The following is a 21,681-nucleotide window of genomic DNA, read 5'->3' as shown; positions in this document are numbered from 1 at the left end:
TGTTATCTGTTTGCCACTTACATACTTTAGAGAGAAACGTAGCCAGAAAAAGTCTGAAAATGTGTAGACTGAGTTTCTCATATCTAGTGAGTGTAACCCACATGGAATAGCTTCCCTATGCATAATCGGTCATGTCAAAAACTTATGGGCTATCTGAATTGGACAAAATTGGCTTGGGAATATTTCCATTCTAAAGTCTGAGTTCCTGCATCGGAGAATAGAGTCCCCACCTTCCACAGACCTATCCGAGGGAAGGGCAGCTACTAAAGATCTAAAGTTAAATTGCTCTTAAAATGGCTGCAAATATAAAGCAAGCAAAATTCGGTGCATTTATTTTAAAAATAATAATAAAACATGATTTTGATAAATCCACGGACAAATTAGAAAACATTTTTGTTCTGTTAGGCAAACATAGCCTTGTTTGAAGCTTGCTGCAAGGAAAGAATACAACAGTTTGATGAGGGAGGATCCGATGAGGAAGATATCTGGGAGGAGAAAAACCTTGCCTTCACACAAGATACACAAAGAAGATCCAGGTATTTGAAATGGAGAGATTCATGGAATTGATGGTCCCCATTGATTGAGCTGCTGCTAAACATTTCCTAATTTACATCAGACTAAGAGCAGTTTGAGCACAAATAAAGGGCACTCCGATTTACAAAAAAAAAATTATGCACTAGGTAAAAAAATCTTTGTGGTCACAGTGGATTTTCACCTTCCCATTCATTTCATTTTTTTTTTTAGCTAATATGCACCAAATATTCAAAGAAAGTAGGCCATTACTATCAGGCTAGGGCTACACTGTGTCGTGCAACAAAGTGTTCAACTATACGGCATCAAATGTCGCACATAAGTTTTTTTTGTAATGATAGGCAGTGCTGTTGCACTGTAACATGACTTTTGCACAAAAATCCAGCAGTGTGACACCATCGACTATATAATTTAAAATACAAAACAAAAAACATTGGGTGACTTTTCTGCCACAAGAAGTCACTGTGTGGCCCAAATTTTTTGTTTACAAGGAATATGTAAGGAGTTGAGTAAAATATATAAAAGTTGCTGAATTTGGGGATATATATATGAAAGTATGTGCTAATCTCTGAAACCTAAGGCTGCTTTCTGGTAGGCTTAATATGGTGACCAGTAGTAGTTTGGATCCTTTCGCCACATTACAAGGAAAGGTTTCCCAAATGTTTTATATTTTTTTTCTCCTGCAGCTTTATTGCATACATGGCTGTCATATGGCTTTTTACAATAGCCATGTATCCCGTTCGTGTGCGTTGGGATACAGCACTCAGCGGTGCCCCTTCACCCCCTCCAGTATTCTTTCCCCTCCCAAAGGAATATTTGCGGAGCGGGTGACCTGGCTGAAACGAGGGTATATAATGGTCCTGAAGACCAGGAAGTATAACCATCCCCTCTCTGCATCCTAACCCCCTTTCTTGGCCAGCTTGACAACCCTATGATTAGGGGGACATCTTCAGGCTGGTTTTTCAGCCCTTTTCTGTAATGGAGAATAGCTAGAGGGTCCCCCTTCAGATGCCATTGCCTCCTTGTTTATGCTGCAAGAATGATTGTTGGAGCACTGGGTGTGAATGTTCACTGGCTTCTTTTTGTATGCCAACATAGAGGACTGAATGACACTCCTGCTTAGCCCTGAAACTTTTCCACATCCTCTTCCATTTGACAGGTTGACACTTTACCAGCCCCTTCCCTATTAGCCCTTAGATATGTCCCCATCCTCACATATCACTTTTTTATTTATTGCTCCTCACCAACGCATCCAAATCCATCTTTAACATGATAGCAGTTTCTGAATCCCCTTAAGTTTTTTTTCATGCAGCCATGCAAACGTTTGTTGCTTGTGCCCTTATCCTAAATATGCAGAGAATCTCCAGTATAACCATTTGTTCCTATAGCTCAGGAAGCACAGACAGTGAGGAGAGCACAGATTCTGAGGAGGAGGACTCCGTCAAGCAGGGATTATTTGAATCTAGCACAGTCAACCAAGAGGACAAGATGGAGGTGGATGCTAATGAAGGTTAGTTTAAAGCACTTCTTTCAGGAATGCTAAAGACAACTGACTGAAACTCACAATACACAAAGGAAAAGACCAGCACTCGCTGAGATAGTGAGTGACGCGTTTCGAGCGATTAGTCAAAACGCGTCACTTGGTTCCTCCATGTGGCAATAAAAAGAAAGGGGTATTGCATCTATTTCAGCGAGTGCCGGTCTTTTCCTTTGTGCTTGCGAGACGCTGACCCTGACACCTGCACCACAAATGAATAGTGGAGTGCCGGCTGTTTATCTTCATTGAAACTCACAATAGTCATCAGTATCTGATTGTTGGGAGTCTGACACCCAGGGCCCCCGATGATCAGCTGTTTGAGAAGGCACAGATGGTTGTCGTAGCGACGCAGCCTTATTGCAGCTTTTCCTAGGTCAAATGTCATGTTCATCGGCCTAGGAGCTGCTCAGCCCCATTGAAGTGAATGGGGCTCAGCGGGATATCAAGAAAAGCCACTATACAATGTGTGGCGCTGTACTTGGTGAGCATGGAGAAGGCTGTGGCGCTACTGTGAACACTGGTGCCTTTTCAAACTGATAGGTCATCAGTTAAAAAAATCTCTGAAAACCCCTTTAATATCTTACACCTAAGTCAATATGTCTTATTAGCGGGTCTTTAACCAGTTCCAACTCGTCCAAATTTTTATTTTTAACCTTTTTAGAATTATCCTATAACCAAAATTTGTCTTCCTAGCAAGTATTCACTAGATTTTCCACAGCCTTGTGCTCCCTGCATCACAGATGCGAACCCATTCACTTGAATGGGTCCGCAATCCAGAGCAGCGGTGCGGAACGGAGGCACGGAAGCACTACGGAGTGCTTCCGTGGAGTTTTTGTCCGTGCCTCCGCACCGCAAAAAAATAGAACATGTTCTATGTTATTTTTATGGTGCAGGCTGGTCATGGACCCATTCAAGTTGAATGGGTCTCGATCCCTCCTGGCCGCCACACAGATGTTGCCTGTGCATTGCGGTCCCCAATGCACGGAACGGCCACACGACGGCTGTGAGCATTAGCCTTACCTGGAATTCCTTTTATCCCAATGCCTAGCAATTAGTAGGACAGCCATCAAAATTTAGGCAACCAACCACTTTTCCTCTGGGGACGATTGTGAAAGTCCCATATCTAGGTGGGCTAGTTGGTGTAAATAGAACTTGTTGGGTCACAGGTCTTGAGATCAACAGAGCAATTTCCCCCATAGACTTTTTACCTTCTCACCATATATGTAAAGTGTTTCCTTCTGGGTACAATCCTCTTTCTAAAACATTGGTTTGCTTCCTGGGAGTGTGATGCTGACCTCTCTTGAAGATCTTTAGATTTCGATGCACATGGGCAGATTCTAGCAGACAGGTTGCTGTAAGGGGTTGTACAGGAGTAGAATAACATGACTGCACTCTTCCATGAAGTTTGCCACACCTATCCATGGGTTATCTGGTGTTGCTACTTATACTTATTCATTTGTTTGAAGTTGAACAGCAGTACCTATTACAGAGTGGCTGTTTATGGAAGAATTCGGCTTCGTATTTATAATCCTGTACAAACCCCTTAAGGACTCAGCCCTATTTCACCTTAAGGACTTGGCCATTTTTTGCAAATCTGACCAGTGTCACTTTAACTGCTGATAAGTTTAAAACGCATTGACTTATCCAGGCCGTTCTGAGATTGTTTTTTCGTCACATATTGTACTTCATGACACTGCTAAAATTGGGTCAAAAAAGTTAATTTTTTTGCATAAAAAAATACCATATTTACCAAAAATCTAGAAAAATTAGCAAATTTTAAAGTTTGTTTCTCTACTTCTGTAATACATAGTAATACCCCCAAAAATTGTGATGACTTTACATTCCCCATATGTCTACTTCATGTTTGTAGCATTTTGGGAATGATATTTTATTTTTTGGGGATGTTACAAGGCTTAGAAGTTTAGAAGCAAATCTTGAAATTTTTCAGAAATTTACAAAAACCCAATTTATAGGGACCACTACAGGTCTGAAGTCACTTTGCGAGGCTTACATAATAGAAACCGCCCAAAAATGACCCCATTCTATAAACTACACCCCTCAAGGTATTCAAAACTGATTTTACAAACTTTGTTAACCCTTTAGGTGTTGCACAAGAGTTTTTGGCAAATGGGGATGAAATTTGAGAATTTCATTTTTTTGCCTAATTTTCCATTTTAACCCATTTTTTTTCCACTAACAAAGCAAGGGTTAACAGCCAAACAAGACTATCTTTATTGCCCTGACTCTGCCGTTTACAGAAACACCCCATATGTGGCCGTAAACTACTGTACGGGCACACAGTAGGGCGTAGAGTAAAAGGTTCGCCGTATGGTTTTTGGAAGGCAGATTTTGCTGGACTGTTTTTTTGACACCATGTCCCATTTGAAGCCCCCCTGATGCACCCCTAGAGTAGAAACTCCATAAAAGTGACCCCATCTAAGAAACTACACCCCTCGAGGTATTCAAAACTGATTTCACAAACTTTGTTAACCCTTTAGGTGTTGCACAAGATTTAATGGAAAATAGATACAATTTCAAAATTTCACTTTTTTGGCAGATTTTCCATTTTAATAATTTTTTTCCAGTTACAAAGCAAGGGTTAACAGCCAAACAAAACTCATTATTTATGGCCCTGATTCTGTAGTTTACAGAAACACCCCATATGTGGTCGTAAACCGCTGTACGGGCACACGGCAGGGCACAGAAGGAAAGGAATGCCATACGGTTTTTGGAAGGCAGCTTTTGCTGGACTGGTTTTTTGACACCATGTCCCATTTGAAGCCCCCCTGATACACCCCTAGAGTAGAAACTCCAAAAAAGTGACCCCATTTTAGAAACTACGGGATAGGGTGGCAGTTTTGTTGGTACTAGTTTAGGGTACATATGATTTTTGGTTGCTCTATATTACACTTTTTTTTTGTGCGGCAAGGTAACAAGAAATTGATTTTTTGGCACTTTTTTTTGTTATTTACAACATTCATCTGACAGGTTAGATCATGTGGTAATTTTATAGAGCAGGTTGTCACGGACGCGGAGATACCTAATAATATGTATACAATTTCTTTTTATTTATGTAAGTTTTACACAATGATTTCATTTTTAAAACCAAAAAAATGTTTTAGTGTCTCCATAGTCTAAGATCCATAGTTTTTTCAGTTTTTGGGCGATTATCTTGAGTAGGGTCTCATTTTTTGCGGGATGAGATGACTGTTTGATTGGCACTATTTTGGGGTGCATATGACTTTTTGATCACTTGCTATTACACTTTTTGTGACGTAAGATGACAAAAAATTGCTTTTTTTACACCGTTTTTATTATTTTTTTACGGTGGTCACCTGAGGGGTTACGTCATGTGATATTTTTATAGAGCCGGTCGATACGGACGCGGCAATACCTAATATGTATACTTTTTTTTAATTTATTTAAGTTTTACACAATAATTTCATTTTTGAAACAAAAAAAATCATGTTTTAGTGTTTCCATAGTCTGAGAGCCATAGTTTTTTCAGTTTTTGGGCGATTATCTTGGGTAGGGTATGATTTTTGCGGGATGAGATGACGGTTTGATTGGTACTATTTTGGCGTACATGCAACTTTTTTGATCACTTTTATTACCTTTTTTGGGAAGTAAGGTGGGCAAAATTTCAATTTCCTAATAGTTTTTATTTTTATGGCGTTCACCGTGCGGGGAAAGTAACATGACCGTTTTATAGATCAGGTCGTTACGGACGCGGCGATACCAAACATGTGTAGGGAATTTTATTTTTTTTCATTTTTAATCAGTGATAAATGTGTGTTTTGATACTCTTTTTTCACTTTTTTTTTTGACCCAGACCCACTTGGTTCTTTGAAGATCCAGTGGGTCTGATGTCTGTATAATACAGTACAGTACAATATATATTGTACTGACCTGTATTTTACTTACACTGGACAGATCTATGCCTTTTAGCACAGATCTGTTCAGCACCATGGACAGCAGGATGCCTGAGGCGTCCTGTTGCCATGGGAACCTTCCCCGCTGCTCAGAACTGCGCAGACGGGGAAGGGTAAGGAGGGGATCTGTCTGGGGGCCCTCTCCATCGGGGGGCTGCAAATGCACAGCAGCCCCCCGATGGGAGAGGGAGGGAGCTCCCTCTTACTGTTAACCTTTTCCATACAGCGGTCCGTACGGACCGCTGTATGGAAAGGGTTAAACGGCTGACATCGCATCATCGATGTCAGCTGTTTATACCAGGGTGCCAGCAATGTGCTGGCACCCTGGTATACCCACTGAACACCAACGATTATTCAAGGGGAGGCGGGCGGGGGATTGCGATCCCGCCTCCCGCAACGCCCCCACCGCCCACAACTCCCCCCCTGCACCACCCGCCGGCAAAAAAATCATGCAGGGGGGGTGTAAAATATATATTTTAGGGACACTAAAGCTTCTGATCCCGCGGTCAGGGCCCGCGGGGATCAGAAACTGCTGAAAGCGCAGCAAACCGCAGGTCTGAATTGACCTGCGGTTTTCTGCGATCGCCGATGCGGGGGGGGGGGGGGGTCAAATGACCCCCCCTGCATGGTTACGGGATGCCGGCTGAATGATTTCAGCCGAAATCCCGTTCCGATTAACCCCTGGGGCGCCGGAATACCGATTTCAAGTTATGACGTACCGGTACGTCATGGGTCCTTAAGGACTCGGGACCCATGCGTACCGATACGTCCTAAGTCCTTAAGGGGTTAACTACAGTGTTTTTGTACCATCTGTCACATGGTGCTTCAAAGCAAACCTGATAACCCCTGTGTGTTCTTATTTGGTCTTAACATTTCTAAAATGCCTCTAATGCACATTTACGATAGAGAAAAAAAAAATAGAAATTTGCAAACTATTAATCTGGACTTTTATCTTTCCCTTTTTTAGCAAGTAACTGGCCGGCAAATTTTGATATCCCAATGGAAACTGCACATGTAGCTGGTCTGGATTCAGTGGGATCTGATGTATGGAGCACAGAAGAGCCACTGTCCGCTAAAGAAACTGGTTGGGCCTCATTTACAGACTTCACATCTATTGGGTCAGTTGAGTATGGCAGCAAAGACTGTTGGGGTCCTAATAAATCCTAAGTCATTTGTGCTCCAACCTAATACATACAGTAGTGTGCAAAGGTTTAAAATCCCTCTAAAGTGTTGTCTCTCGCAGTACTACTAAATTAAGTCAAGAAATTATGATTTATTCATTAACCTTATCCTCACATTTCCTTTCCTTAAAGGGGTTGTCCCATCTCTACATTTCCACGGCTCGTTAGGACTTACTGCGAGCCGGAGTTACGGAAGCATAGCTTGTGCCACTATACTGTTTGCGTAGCTCCATTCACTTCTATTGGAGCTACAGAAACAGCAGATCGACTGTCCGCTCATGTGTTTCCATAATCTCACCCGCTAGGGTCCTGTGCTGAGTCCTATGGAAGTGGTGAGATAGGACAACCCCTTTTAAACTTTACATCTATCAAATTCTGCAGGCTTTCACCTTTCAGTTTTTGATTATATTAGGGGGATCCTGCGTGTTTGTGGTGCTCCTAAAAGCTGCCTTGTGAATTCTAAATGCAAACGATATACACTGTCATTATTGCCAGGGGAAGGGAATGCAGTTGCACTAAAAATGGATGAATGACCTTTGAAATATGTGGTCGCCCATGAGTCTGTTAAACTGATTACTGATAACAACCCTTTGTTTTAAAACAGCTATTCATATTAATTAGCCAAATGACTGGTACTCCTTTTATGTTCTTCCTTGTTTTTGTTGTTTGTTCTGTTTATACTCCCCTTACCCCTCCCCTCTACTATCCTTAGCATATGTCTCTCCTTTTTATTTTTATTTCCAATCCCTAATATGTATCTCTGATCTAAATTTTACATCCAACATATCCTGTTTTTAAAAGGTGCTTTACGCTTTGAAGTGACTTAACTTCAAACATGCACTTTATTACTTTGTTGTATAACTAAATGTCTTTGATAACGAAACAAAGAGAGAACACTTAATTGTTATAAAAATTTATAACAGCATTTTGTTTGCTACCAAAAATAAAAAATTTACAGAAATATGTGGTCGCCCTAAATCCTCTACAGCAATAGACTGCCTTGTAGCATATTAGGCCATAACCTTAAAGTGCTGCCACAGTCAGTTTTTTTGATAGTTTAGGAAGCCAAAATCGAGTGGATCATAAAAGAGTAAGTATTAAGGACAGATATACATGATTTTTTTTTTGATTTTTTTTAAACCGACTCCTGGTTTTGGCTTCAAAAACTGCATCAAAATACTGAACGTGTGGCAGCACCATTAGGCCTCATTCACACATACTTGGACCACGGTCTGTGAAAACCCGGCCTGCCATCCTGCTGAGTACACGGGTGCACTCATTGGTTGCTATTACGTTGTGCGTTTCGCGCCGCAGTACAGTAATTCACTCATATGATCTATACGAGTGTATTTAGGAAGAGCAGCACGAAGCGCACGGCGTCATAGCAAGCAATGATGTGCACTCGGCAGGCTTGGTTTTCACGGACCATGGTCTATTTAGGTGTGAATGAGGCCTTACCGTGAAGCACATTTACAAGAGGATTGAGATCTGGCTATTGTTAATTACCAGCGGCAGAGCAACCCTGAATCTTTACATTTCCTTCACCTGGCTTTGCTCAAGACGTCAATTATTTTCCAGCATCTTTTTGCGCCGTTTCACACTTATGTTGTCCACTTTGAATAAGGGTTCATACACACGCGGTGCCAGAATGGCTGGCACACATCACAGATGCGGACCCATTCACTTGAATTGGTCCACAATCCGGATAGTCGGTGCGGAACGGAGGCAAGGAACTCCATGGAAGCACTACGGAGTGCGGTCCGCAGCACGGGCCCTGCCGGCCCATGGTCGTGTGTATGAGGCATATGCATCTATAAGAGGGACTTCCCTCTGAGCCACAACGGAGAGCTGCTGTGTATGAACTGCTCCCATTTTAGCAGACTACAGCCATCCTTGTATTACATGAAAGACTATTGATCTGAATGTTTGCCATGTAATAGTGCATCTGAACAGTGCATGGGCAAAGTGATTGTTGTGGCTTCCTCTGGGGAGATCAGCTGCTTGCTCGGGATGCTGGGAGCATGACCCAGGGTGATCAAGTGATCGCATTGGCAGCTGGATTTTTATGTCTCTGTGACAGATGTCACAGTAAAGTCTCAAGCGTTTTTCTACAGGCCCAGTGTGACAGTGACTACAGTGCAACCTCTGGCTACCAATCCTTTTTACACCTAAAGCTTTATCTGTCTAAAATATAGCAGTCACCCGCAGTCTTATGCATCTTGTCCCTTGACCAGTTTAACTGTTTGTGTGCAACAGTTGCATCTTGTTTGCCTAATTCTTTCCTAACGGTAGTGGGCATCTTTATGAAATCAGCAATTTCTTCATCTGAGGCAGTTTGGTCATTTTTGAACTCGGGGTGGAAATGTATTAAACTGATGTTTCTGAACTTTTACATTTTAGCCTTTACAGCCACAAAAGGTGCAAAACTCTGTGTAAAGCCAAGTGCTTTCAATGATTTCTGTGGAAGCGGTGTCTGTTCAGAGCCGTGAGCAAGGAAAGCTGACTTAAAGGGGTTCTCTGGTAATACAACCTTTTTTCGAGGCGCCTGCAGCCTGCCTCGCTAAGCCAAGGGTTCATACTTAACTGCTCTCCTCTGCAGTGGTCATCTGCGCTGCCTCCGCGTCTCTATGTTCCAGTTGCCACAGTGGTTTACTTCTGGCGCAGCATAGGCACGCTCACATGCTCTGCTGCAGCCAATGACTGGCTTCAGCAGTGACATGGCCGCTGTGGCAGAGAGCAGGTAAGTGGCTCCTGGCACTTAGTAGTGTCATTCAAATTTTTTTAATCAAATATCTTTTTTTAATAATTTCTTTTCAGGCAGGCAAATAAATATACATTATGTTCACAAGCCTAGTTTAAACATAATGAAGTGTGATTTTTTTATTTAATTTTTTTTTTGGTCCTTTTTTTTAATGTAACAGACTGAAGTGACCATCAAACAATAGTAGACTATAACACCCCAACTACTGATCTCCCCCCCCCCCCCCGAAAAGAGACCATCACAATGACAGATTGTAGAAAAATCCTTACAAAAAAGGATAAAAACTGAGCAAGAACTACAGACAGCTGTTACTCCCCTGGGACAGCGATACATCCCAGCCCCCAAGCCACAATCCGAGTGACATCTCTCCCAACCTCAGAGACCTACATTACTAGAGATGCATAACTCCCCTAGCAAGCGCCAGCCATGGACTACAAAGACCAGATCTGTCAATCCAGGGTCCCCAGATAGCCTCAAATTTTGAGAGATTATTGCGCTTAAGGTAGACTCTGCTTGCCAATCTAACTGTATTCAGTCTAGCTACATACCCAGTAATAGGAGGTGAAGGCTGACTCCTACTCCATCAGTCTGCCACTTCTTCACTTCTTCCTGTCCCCCCCCGGCGCCACACCATCCCTTAAAATGTTGGCGCTGAGCCAATATAAAATATATTAGAGGGTTAGGCAGTGCTAGGCCTCCGGAGTCCTTGTCCCTTTGCAGCGTCTCATACCTTATTCTCCTCCTGTTATTCTGCCATAATAAAAAGCGGAAAATTTGTTGTGTCTTATAAAAGTAGTGCATAGGAATCCATATTGGTGAATTATGCAGTATATACAAGAGCTGTGGCATTAGCACCATTTTAAGAAGATTGCCCCTGCCTACCAGAGACAGTGGCAATTTATGCCAGGATATAGCTTTAAGCTTGAACCTAGCTAGCAATGGTACTAGATTATCTTGTATGTACTTGTAGAAGTCAGTGGATACCTCAACTCCCAAGTACTTAAAGGAAGATACAAACTTCAAATTAGTATGCCTTAGACAGACTCTGGGGAAGCGGGGACAGCGGAAGTATCACTGATTTGTTCCAGCTGATAAGCAACCCAGATTGCCTACCAAATTCAGAAATTATGGATGTAATTGGGTCAATTGAGGCTAGATCACCCACATACAACAACATATAGTCTGTGTACAATGAGATTCGTTCCTCCACCTCACCTCTTCTGAACCCCTGCATGAGCGGCGTGGTTCTTAACAATAATGCCAGGGGCTCTATAGCCAGGGCAAACAGGAGAGGACACCCTTGTCTCATCCCTCTCTCCAAAGCTATTGCCGAGGCAGTCCTCCATTAACCCGAATTTTAGCCCTAGGCCCATTGTACAGCAATTTCACCCAACCCAAGAACCCCGGGCCAAACCCCATCTTAGTCATGACCGCCCACAAGTATTCCCACTTGACTCTGTCAAAATCTTTGGCAGCGTCGAGCGAGAGCACACCACCGCACCCATGTTCCCCACCCCCTCCCAACTGAAGGTTAAGAAATAGGCGCCTGAGATTTAGAGACGTGGATTTGCCAGGCATAAAGCCAGACTGATCTTCATGAATAACAGAATGAATGACCTTTAACAGTCTGTTAGCCAGAACGTTGGCCAGGATTTTTATATCCACTGTTAACAAAGAGATGGGCCGATAGGATTCTACTTGTGTGGAGTCCTTGCCTGGTTTTGGGATTACTACCACTATCGTAGGGGTGGGCGGTATATGCGATATAAATTTGGGCCACGATATGGATTTTCGCCATATCGCCGGACCGCGATATGATCGCACTCTCTGCACGCACTTTTTCTCCTGAGCCGGCCAGCACAGTGGAGGGAGTCCCTCCCTCCCCACTGTGCGCGGCTGCCGCTGAACGCCAATGAGGACAGAGGAGGAGGGGAGGGACTGTGGCCACTGCGCCACCAATGAATGTGCCGGCCATATCCCACAGGGTCCCCCCCCATCATTGGTGGAAGTGGGCAGTTCCGATCGGAGTCCCAGCAGTGTAATGCTGGGGCTCCGATCGGTTACCATGGCAGCCAGGACGCTACTGAAGTCCTGGCTGCGATGGTATGTTAGCGAGCAGCATTATACTCGCGTGCGCCGTGGCCGCCGGGCGCTCCTTCTGTCTGTGCGGCGGATTGCTAATGCTTTTAGCATTAGCAATGCACCGCACAGACCTTTTGAGAAGGAGCGACCGGCGGCCACGGCGCGCGTGAGTATAATGCTGCTCGCTAACATACCATCGCAGCCAGCACTTCAGTAGCATCCTGGCTGCCATGGTAACCGATCGGAGCCCACTGCCACCAATGATTGGGGGGGGGGGGGAAGCAACCCTGTGGCCACTGCCACCAATGATGGGGGGAGGGGGACCCTGTGGCCACTGCCACCAATGATTAATACTGGGGTGGGTTTGAGTTACCAGAGGGGGCACATCAGAGACTGGGGGGGGCACATCAGAGGCTGGCTGCCATGGTCAGCTCCCTGCTGTTGTGTGCACAGGGCAGCAGGGAGAGTGTAAAGTCCTATTCACCCTAATAGAGCTCTATTAGGGTGAATATGACAAGGGTTCTAGCCCTTAACCCCTTAAGGACATAGGACGTACCGGTACGCCCTATTTCCCGAGTCCTTAAGGACACAGGACGTACCGGTACGTCCTGACTTAAAATCTGTATTCCGGCGCCCGAGGGGTTAAACGGAACGGGATTTCGGCTGAAATCCTTCAGCCGGCATCCTGTGACAACGCCAGGGGGGTCATGTGACCCCCCCCCCGTGTCGGCGATCGCAGCAAACCGCAGGTCAATTCAGACCTGCGGTTTGCTGCGCTTTTTGCAGTTTCTGATCCCCGCGGTCCCTGACCGCGGCGATCAGAAACTTTAGAGTGGCTAAAATCTATATTTTTCACCCCCCCCTGCACCCCTGCATGATTTGATGCCGGCGGGTGGTGCGGGGGGGGTGTCGCATGCGGTGGGGGCGTTGCATGCGGTGGGGGCGTTGCGGCAGGCGGGATCGCGATCCCCCGCCCGCCTCCCCATGAATGATCGTTGGCTTCTAGTGGGTATACCAGGGTGCCAGCACATTGCTGGCACCCTGGTATAAACGGCTGACATCTGTGCAGATGTCAGCCGTTTAACCCTTTCCATACCGCGGTCCGTACGGACCGCTGTATGGAAAAAGTTAACTGTCATCGGTCAGGGAGCTCCCTCCCTCTCCATCGGGGGGCTGCTGTGCCTTTGCAGCCCCCCGATGGAGAGGGAGAGAGCCCCCAGAGAGCCCCCCTCAGCCCTGTGCTTACCCTTCCCCGTCTGCGAAGTTCTGAGCAGACGGGGAGGGTTCCCATGGCAACAGGACGCCTGCTCAGGCGTCCTGCTGTCCATGGTGCTGAACAGATCTATGCTGAAAGCATAGATCTGTTCAGTGTAAGTAAAATACAGTACAGAACAATATATATTGTACTGTACTGTATTATACAGACATCAGACCCACTGGATCTTCAAGAACCAAGCGGGTCTGGGTCAAAAAAATGTAAAAAAAAAGTGAAAAAAGTTAAGATAAAAAAAAATAACATTTATCACTGAATAAAAATTAAAAAAATTAAATAAACTACACATATTAGGTATCGCCGCGTCCGTAACGACCTGATCTATAAAATGGTCATGTTACTTTCCCCGCACGGTGAACGCCATAAAAATAAAAAAATAAAAACTATGAGAAAATTGAAATTTTGCCCACCTTACTTACCAAAAAAGGTAATAAAAGTGATCAAAAAAGTCGCATGTACGCCAAAATAGTACCAATCAAACCGTCATCTCATCCCGCAAAAAATGAGACCCTACTCAAGATAATCGCCCAAAAACTGAAAAAACTATGGCTCTTAGACTATGGAGACACTAAAACATTTTTTTGGTTTTAAAAATGAAGTTATTGTATAAAACTTACATAAATAAAAAAAATGTATACATATTAGGTACCGCCGCATCCGTGACAACCTGATCTATAAAATTACCACATGATCTAACCTGTCAGATGAATGTTGTAAATAACAAAAAAAAAAAAGTGCCAAAAAAGCTATTTCTTGTTACCTTGCTGCACAAAAAGTGTAATATAGAGCAACCAAAAATCATATGTACCCTAAACTAGTACCAACAAAACTGCCACCCTATCCCGTAGTTTCTAAAATGGAGTCACTTTTTTGGAGTTTCCACTCTAGGGGTGCATCAGGGGGGCTTCAAATGGGACATGGTGTCAAAAAAACAGTCCAGCAAAACCTGCCTTCCAAAAACCGTATGGCATTCCTTTCCTTCTGCGCCCTGCCGTGTGCCCGTACAGCGGTTTACGAACACATATGGGGTGTTTCTGTAAACTACAGAATCAGGGCCATAAATAATGAGTTTTGTTTGGCTGTTAACCCTTGCTTTGTAACTGGAAAAAAAATATTAAAATGGAAAATCTGCCAAAAATTTGAAATTTTGAAATTGTGTCTCTATTTTCTATTAAATCTTGTGCAACACCTAAAGGGTTAACAACGTTTGTAAAATCAGTTTTGAATACCTTGAAGGGTGTAGTTTCTTAGATGGGGTCACTTTTATGGAGTTTCTACTCTAGAGGTGCATCAGGGGGGCTTCAAATGGGACATGGTGTCAAAAAAACAGTCCAGCAAAATCAGCCTTCCAAAAACCAAACGGCGCACCTTTCACTCTGCGCCCCGCTGTGTGGCCGTACAGTAGTTTACGGCCACATATGGGGTGTTTCTGTAAACGGCAGAGTCAGGGCAATAAAGATACAGTCTTGTTTGGCTGTTAACCCTTGCTTTGTTAGTGGAAAAAATGGGTTAAAATTGAAAATTAGGCAAAAAAATGAAATTCTCAAATTTCATCCCCATTTGCCAATAACTCTTGTGCAGCACCTAAAGGGTTAACGACGTATGTAAAATCAGTTTTGAATACCTTGAGGGGTGTAGTTTCTTAGATGGGGTCATTTTTGGGTGGTTTCTATTATGTAAGCCTCGCAAATCAACTTCAGACCTGAACTGGTCCCTAAAAATTGAGTTTTTGTAAATTTCTGAAAAATTTCAAGATTTGCTTCTAAACTTCTAAGCCTTATAACATCCCCAAAAAATAAAATATCATTCCCAAAACAATTCAAACATGAAGTAGACATATGGGGAATGTAAAGTCATCACAATTTTTTGGGGTATTACTATGTATTACAGAAGTAGAGAAACTGAAACTTTGAAATTTGCAAATTTTTCCAAATTTTTGGTAAATTAGGTATTTTTTTGTGCAAAAAAAAATAATTTTTTTGACTTCATTTTACCAGTGTCATGAAGTACAATATGTGACGAAAAAACAATCTCAGAACGGCCTGGATAAGTCAAAGCGTTTTAAAGTTATTAGCACTTAAAGTGACACTGGTCAGATTTCCAAAAAATGGCCTGGTCCTTAAGGTGAAAATGAGCCCGGTCCTTAAGGGGTTAAGGAGGCTAATAGTTATTAAATAAAAAGTGAAAAAAAATAATTTAATTTAAACACCCCCCCCCCCCCCCCCCCCCCCCCCAATATAGAAAACAATATATCGCACATGCTTTAAAATTATATTGCAATATAGATTTTAGGCCATATCGCCCACCCCTACACTATCGCCTCCCTTATTAAGCTGGGAAGGGTACCTGCCTGCAGAGCATCGTTGGACATTGAGGAGTGTAAAATTTCCTGATGTTTCTTATAAAATTCCCCTGGCAAGCCATCCCCCTCTAGGCGCCTTCTCGTTAGGGAAGGATTGCAATGCTATTTCTAGTTCTTCTAATGAGATTGTCTCCTCAAGTAGCTGTCTGTTTCATGGAAAGGGTAGCCATTTATATTTCTAGTAAGTAGTGGGTTCTATCTATCTCAGTAACCGTCATCCTAGATTGATATACATCTTTAAAATGAGTGTAAAATGCCCCTAAAATATCTCTCGTAACAAAGTTTCCATGCACGTCCCTAATAGAGGTCACACAGGAGGGACCAGCCTGTGCCTTGATAATAGTGGCCAGTAAATGGCCAGCGCTTTCCCCACTAATGAACTCTTGGGTTCTAAAAAAAAAAACTGCTTATCCCCAGCCCTAACTTGTAGATGGTCCTTCAACAATCCTTGGGCTTCCTTCCAATTAGCTGAGTTTTCTGGTGATGGGGTTTCAATATATTTAGTTTCTGTATGCAAAACTCTGAGTTCTTTAGTCAGGAGCTCCACCTCGTGCGTCTGCCTACGTGCACGGTCAGGCCACGCCCCAGTAGTGTCATTATTACCGGAGAACCCCTTTATCCTTAGCTCAGCCATTTGAACCTGCTAAGGCCAAGTTCACACTTATTTCCAACTGTTATTGTGAGTCAAAACCAGTAGTGAAGCCCACAGGTATAATGGAAAGATCTGTTTTTCACCCGCACCTAGCTTTGGCTTAAAATAACTGACCAAATGACTGAAGTGTGAACTTGGCCTAATACCTACATTTTGACAAGTTTATATTTTAGAAGGTTTAGGGCTCTTTCACACTTGCGTTATTGTCTTCCGGCATAGAGTTCCGTCGTCGGGACTCTATGCCGGAAGAATACTGATCAGGATTATCCTAATGCATTCTGAATGGAGAGTAATCCGTTCAGGATGCATCAGGATGTCTTCAGTTCCGGTACGGAACGTTTTTTGGCCGGAGAAAATACCGCAGCATGCTGCGCTTTTTGCTCCGGCCAAAAATCCTGAACACTTGCCGCAAGGCCGGATCCGGAATGAATGCCCATTGAAAGGCATTGATCCGGATCCGCCCTTAAGCTAAACGTCGTTTCGGCGCATTGCCGGACCCGACGTTTAGCTTTTTCTGAATAGTTACCATGGCTGCCGGGACGCTAAAGTCCTGACAGCCATGGTAAGTGTAGCGGGGAGCAGGGGAGCAGCATACTTACCGTCCGTGCGGCTCCCCGGGCGCTCCAGAGTGACGTCAGGGCGCCCCAAGCGCATGGATCATGTGATCACATGGATCACGTCATCCATGCGCATGGGGCGCTCTGACGTCATTCTGGAGCGCCCGGGGAGCCGCACGGACTGTAAGTATACCGCTCCCCCGCTCCCCGCTCCTACTATGGCAACCAGGACTTTAATAGCGTCCTGGGTGCCATAGTAACACTGAACGCATTTGGAAGACGGTTCCGTCTTCAAATGCTTTCAGTACACTTGCGTTGTTACGGATCCGGCAGGCACCTCCGGCAACGGAAGTGCATGCCGGATCCCAACAACGCAAGTGTGAAAGAGGCCTTAGCTCCATAGGTGCACACCCTAAAAGAGAATCTGTCAAATGTGCAGCCTGCAAAAATCAATCAGTGCGCAGCCATGTGCCTTGTCACTCCTGCTGGGAACAGAGGCAAATTTACAGACTGTTTCAAGCTCATGAGAAATTGATTCCACCGTTGTTAAGGTGGCATCATACTTGCCACGAAGCATGCTCAGAGGCAGATATGATTGCACCTCACCCTGGTGGTGCAGTTTTTATAGAGTGCAAAAATGTATGCATGAAAATATATTTTATTTTTACAGGGCAAAAGATGCTGCAAGAAGTAACTCTCCTGTGGAAATGGAAACCAGTACAGAGCCAATGGACCCCTTGAGTGTTAATGCATCCGCCCAAACTGAAAGTAAATAAAGGGTTCTTGAAATGTAGTATTGTGTTCTAGTGCGTTAGTTCTTCCTTTCTTTGAACCTTTTTGGATAATTTCAAAAAATATTTTTTTGTTTAATTGAACCCTAAACCTAGAAAAGATTATATTTAAATACCCTATTTGTCAAGCTGGCTTTACACAGGGCAATGCAGCGGCCGGGAAATGAGCGTTCCTCCCTGACAGTCGGCTGCTCGTTCAGTGAAGACCACGCATTTACATGCAGCGATCTCCTTCACAGTATGAGGACGGATCACTATACAGGTTCTTCTCAGAAAATTAGCATATTGTGATAAAGTTCATTATTTTCTGTAATGTACTGATAAACATTAGACTTTTTATATATTTTAGATTCATTACACACAACTGAAGTAGTTCAAGCCTTTTCTTTTAATATTGATGATTTTGGCATACAGCTCATGAAAAAATTAGCATATCATGAAAAAGTTCTCTAAACGAGCTATTAACCTAATCATCTGAATCAACTAACTCTAAACACCTGCAAAAGATTCCTGAGGCTTTTAAAAACTCCCAGCCTGGTTCATTACTCAAAACCGCAATCATGGGTAAGACTGCCGACCTGACTGCTGTCCAGAAGGCCATCATTGACACCCTCAAGCAAGAGGGTAAGACAGACATTTCTGAACGAATAGTCTGTTCCCAGAGTGCTGTATCAAGGCACCTCAGTGGGAAGTCTGTGGGAAGGAAAAAGTGTGGCAGAAAACGCTGCACAACGAGAAGAGGTGACCGGACCCTGAGGAAGATTGTGGAGAAGGACCGATTCCAGACCTTGCGGGACCTGCGGAAGCCACCGTGTACAGGCGTGTGCAGGAAATGGGCTACAGGTGCCGCATTCCCCAGGTCAAGCCACTTTTGAACCAGAAACGGCGGCAGAAGCGCCTGACCTGGGCTACAGAGAAGCAGCACTGGACTGTTGCTCAGTGGTCCAAAGTACTTTTTTCGGATGAAAGCAAATTTTGCATGGTTTACTGACCATGGTATTACTGTGCTCAATTGGCCTGCCAACTCTCCTGACCTGAACCCCATAGAGAATCTGTGGGATATTGGGAAGAGAAAGTTGAGACGCAAGACCCAACACTCTGGATGAGCTTAAGTCCGCTATCGAAGCATCCTGGGCCTCCATAACACCTCAGCAGTGCCACAGGCTGATTGCCTCCATGCCACGCCGCATTGAAGCAGTCATTTCTGCAAAAGGATACCCGACCAAGTATTGAGTGCATAACTGAACTTAATTATTTGAAGGTTGACTTTTTTTGTATTAAAAACACTTATCTTTTATTGGTCGGATGAAATATGCTAATTTTTTAATAGGAATTTTGGGTTTTCATGAGCTGTATGCAAAAAAATCATCAATATTAAAACAAGAAAAGGCTTGAACTACTTCAGTTGTGTGTAATGAATCTAAAATATATGAAAGTCTAATGTTTCAGTACATTACAGAAAATAATGAACTTTATCACAATATGCTAATTTTCTGAGAAGAACCTGTAGTGATCCCCATATGGAATCATGGCTTCTGAGCAGCAGATCACTGTTTAGACCACACGATCTGCTGCCCAGGAGCAGCAGAAGCGACAGGATCACCTGATGAATGAGTATTTTGCTCGTTCTTCGGGTGATCGGCAGCACATTCAGACAGATTGTCGGGAACGGTCGTTCCCGATAATCTGCCTGATAATTAGTGTGTCTAAATACACCTTCAGTCTCTGCTGGCTTCTACACAGTCCTGAAATGGATATCTTGCAACATGGGAGTTCCCCAAGTTCTGCCAAACGTCTAAGAAAGGATTGGGTTTAATTAAAATGTGTGCTGTATGACTGACTGACAAAGCTTTTTTTTTTTTATTATTTTTTATATTTAAACCTTTTAATAGTTACTGTTGCAATGGACGCTAGCTCTGATGGTGAAGAGGAAGTTGAGAATTCCGATCAGATGACAGAAACTGTGATGAATGGCAGTATGAAGGAAACCCTCAGCCTTACTGTTGATGCAAAAACAGAGACTGCAGTTTTTAAAAGGTAAACTGAAAGTGAGACTGCATGGTATATATAAGGCTTAATATCCTGCGTTCACGTTAAGGGTGCGTCTATGTGAGGTCTTGTCAGTTTCTTCCAGAAATTTGCTAATCGTATTTGAAAACTGCCCAGGAGATTTCTAAAACGCACCACAATAGGTGATATTACAGCTTATCTGCTCCTTTCTGACCTCGTCACAGGGCATGCCTAGAAAACTCTGCCATAGAAGTCCAGGATGTCCCTTCCTTACCGTTGTGTCCATGGACCATGTGGCTGCTTTAAAGCAAGAACAGCTCGGGCAAGATGGCTGCCCCCATAATCCTGTTCAGGAAATAGAATAAAAACATCTACAATCAGAAAATTAAAACAATTAGTAAAAAATGATGTGTGCTGCTATCTGGTTTTAACTGGCAGAAGAAATAAAATAATTGGTCACATTTCTTTTAATTTTCTCTACATGATAAATGCAGTTTGCTGAAATGAGACAACCTCCTTTTAAAGGGGTTATAGTCCGCAGTCAGAAAAATGTCTGCTTCCTCCCAGAAACACCACCGCTCCTGTCTACAGGTTGTGTATGGTATTGCAGCTCATCCTCACTTAAATGGAGCTGAGATACCAACGTGTGGACATATGTGGTCCTGTTTTTGCAAAGTATGATATTTTGAATCCTGGACAACCCCTTTAGTAAGCCTCACACCTAATCTACCTAGAAAGCAGTAAAAGCCTCTGGTATTCTTGGGTATATCATGGGAGAGGCATCTCAAGTAGAAAAGCAGTCATGATTACAATCAGTCGACCTTATTTTTAATGCGTTCAGTACTGCAGACCTCTCCTACAAAAATACAAGGGGACGACTAACACACTGGCAGTCTGTCACCAGATTGATGTTGCTGTATCTGACAGGAGAAGCATAGGGGTGACAGACCCCTTGATTATATTGGCGTGCCAGTTACTGGTTAGCTTTGAAGTAGTTTCCATAAACTCACACTTTATCAGAAGCTTGTCCTCTCGATATGTGCACCCCCTGGAGTCCTTGAAAGGGTTTTCTGAGATTTTAATAGTGATGCCCTATCCTGTGAATAGGTCATCAGTATCTGATCGGTGGGCGTCTGACACAGCTGTTTGAGAAGGCGCTGGCGCTCCTGTGAGAAACGCTGCCTCGTCGCAGCAAACCAAGCACCGCACCATACATTGTATAGTGGCTGTGCCTGGTATCAATAACATATGGCATGTGCTTGGGATCTAGAATATAACCTATTCATTTCTAGGGGGCTGAGCTGCGCCTAGGCCATGAGAACGCTGAACGTGCCATCACTGGCCTAGGAAAAACTGAGAGGGCCACGGCACTACTACAAGCACCGTTGCTGATCAGCGGGGATCTCGGGTGCCCGACGCCCTCCAATCAGATACAGATGACCTATCCTGAGGGTAGTCATCATTATTAAAATCTCGGAAAACCCCTTTGATATTTTTGAGAGCTGTCTGCTCCCCACCCACCTGCCACTGATTGGCCGCTTTCTCCTTTTGCACAGTGTAGAGAGAGCTGTCAATCCGCTGTTGGAGCAGTCCATGCTCAAGAATGAGGACTCTGCACTCTCCTTCCACTACCCCTAAGTGTGGTGTTTGTTTTTTTTTTTTTTTTTTTTTTTTTATAGAAACTACCTTGAGCTTGCAAGTAAGTGACATGGCTTGTCTTTATTATCAAAAGGCAGTGTGTCGTGAGGGTGATGTCACATGTTTTTAGAGTATTTTTTTGGGGGGGTATTTTTTTTTCAGTGTTTTCACTCTAAAGGGCATCGGTCAGCAGAACTGTTACATGTGCGCTTGGCAGCTGAAGGCATCTGTGTTGGGCTACTTTAACACTAGTGTTTTGGCTTTCCGTTTTGGACCGCCTGCGAGAGCCCTGAACGGATCTCACAAACGGATCAGTTTGCATTCTAATGCATTCTGAATGAAAAAGGATCCGCTCAGAATGCATCAGTTTGCCT

At 43.7% G+C, this 21,681-nt stretch overlaps 1 protein-coding gene and 1 long non-coding RNA gene across 5 annotated transcripts in view; one reads left to right on the top strand and one right to left on the bottom strand.

Annotated features, from left to right (window-relative positions):
* PPP6R3 (protein phosphatase 6 regulatory subunit 3) overlaps positions 1-21,681 on the top strand; it is a 101,821-nt gene that overhangs the window by 69,522 nt on the left and 10,618 nt on the right. For all 4 annotated transcript variants that reach the window (XM_040409546.1, XM_040409548.1, XM_040409547.1 and 1 more), the window contains 5 exons: positions 406-536; positions 1,920-2,041; positions 6,968-7,118; positions 17,539-17,636; positions 19,552-19,696. In XM_040409546.1, coding sequence (XP_040265480.1) covers positions 406-536; positions 1,920-2,041; positions 6,968-7,118; positions 17,539-17,636; positions 19,552-19,696 — 647 coding nt within the window. The remainder of the gene's footprint in view (positions 1-405; positions 537-1,919; positions 2,042-6,967; positions 7,119-17,538; positions 17,637-19,551; positions 19,697-21,681) is intronic.
* On the bottom strand, positions 17,726-19,219 carry LOC120980438. Its single transcript, XR_005774527.1, has 2 exons — positions 19,164-19,219; positions 17,726-17,913 (listed from the first exon to the last, which is right to left on the bottom strand). It is a non-coding gene; the product is annotated as an uncharacterized LOC120980438 (long non-coding RNA).

The sequence above is a fragment of the Bufo bufo genome, chromosome 10, assembly GCF_905171765.1.
Source record: "Bufo bufo chromosome 10, aBufBuf1.1, whole genome shotgun sequence".
NCBI classification, from domain to species: Eukaryota; Metazoa; Chordata; class Amphibia; order Anura; family Bufonidae; genus Bufo; species Bufo bufo.
Note: the sequence above shows the minus strand (reverse complement) of the source record. Positions and strands in the feature narration are given on the sequence as shown.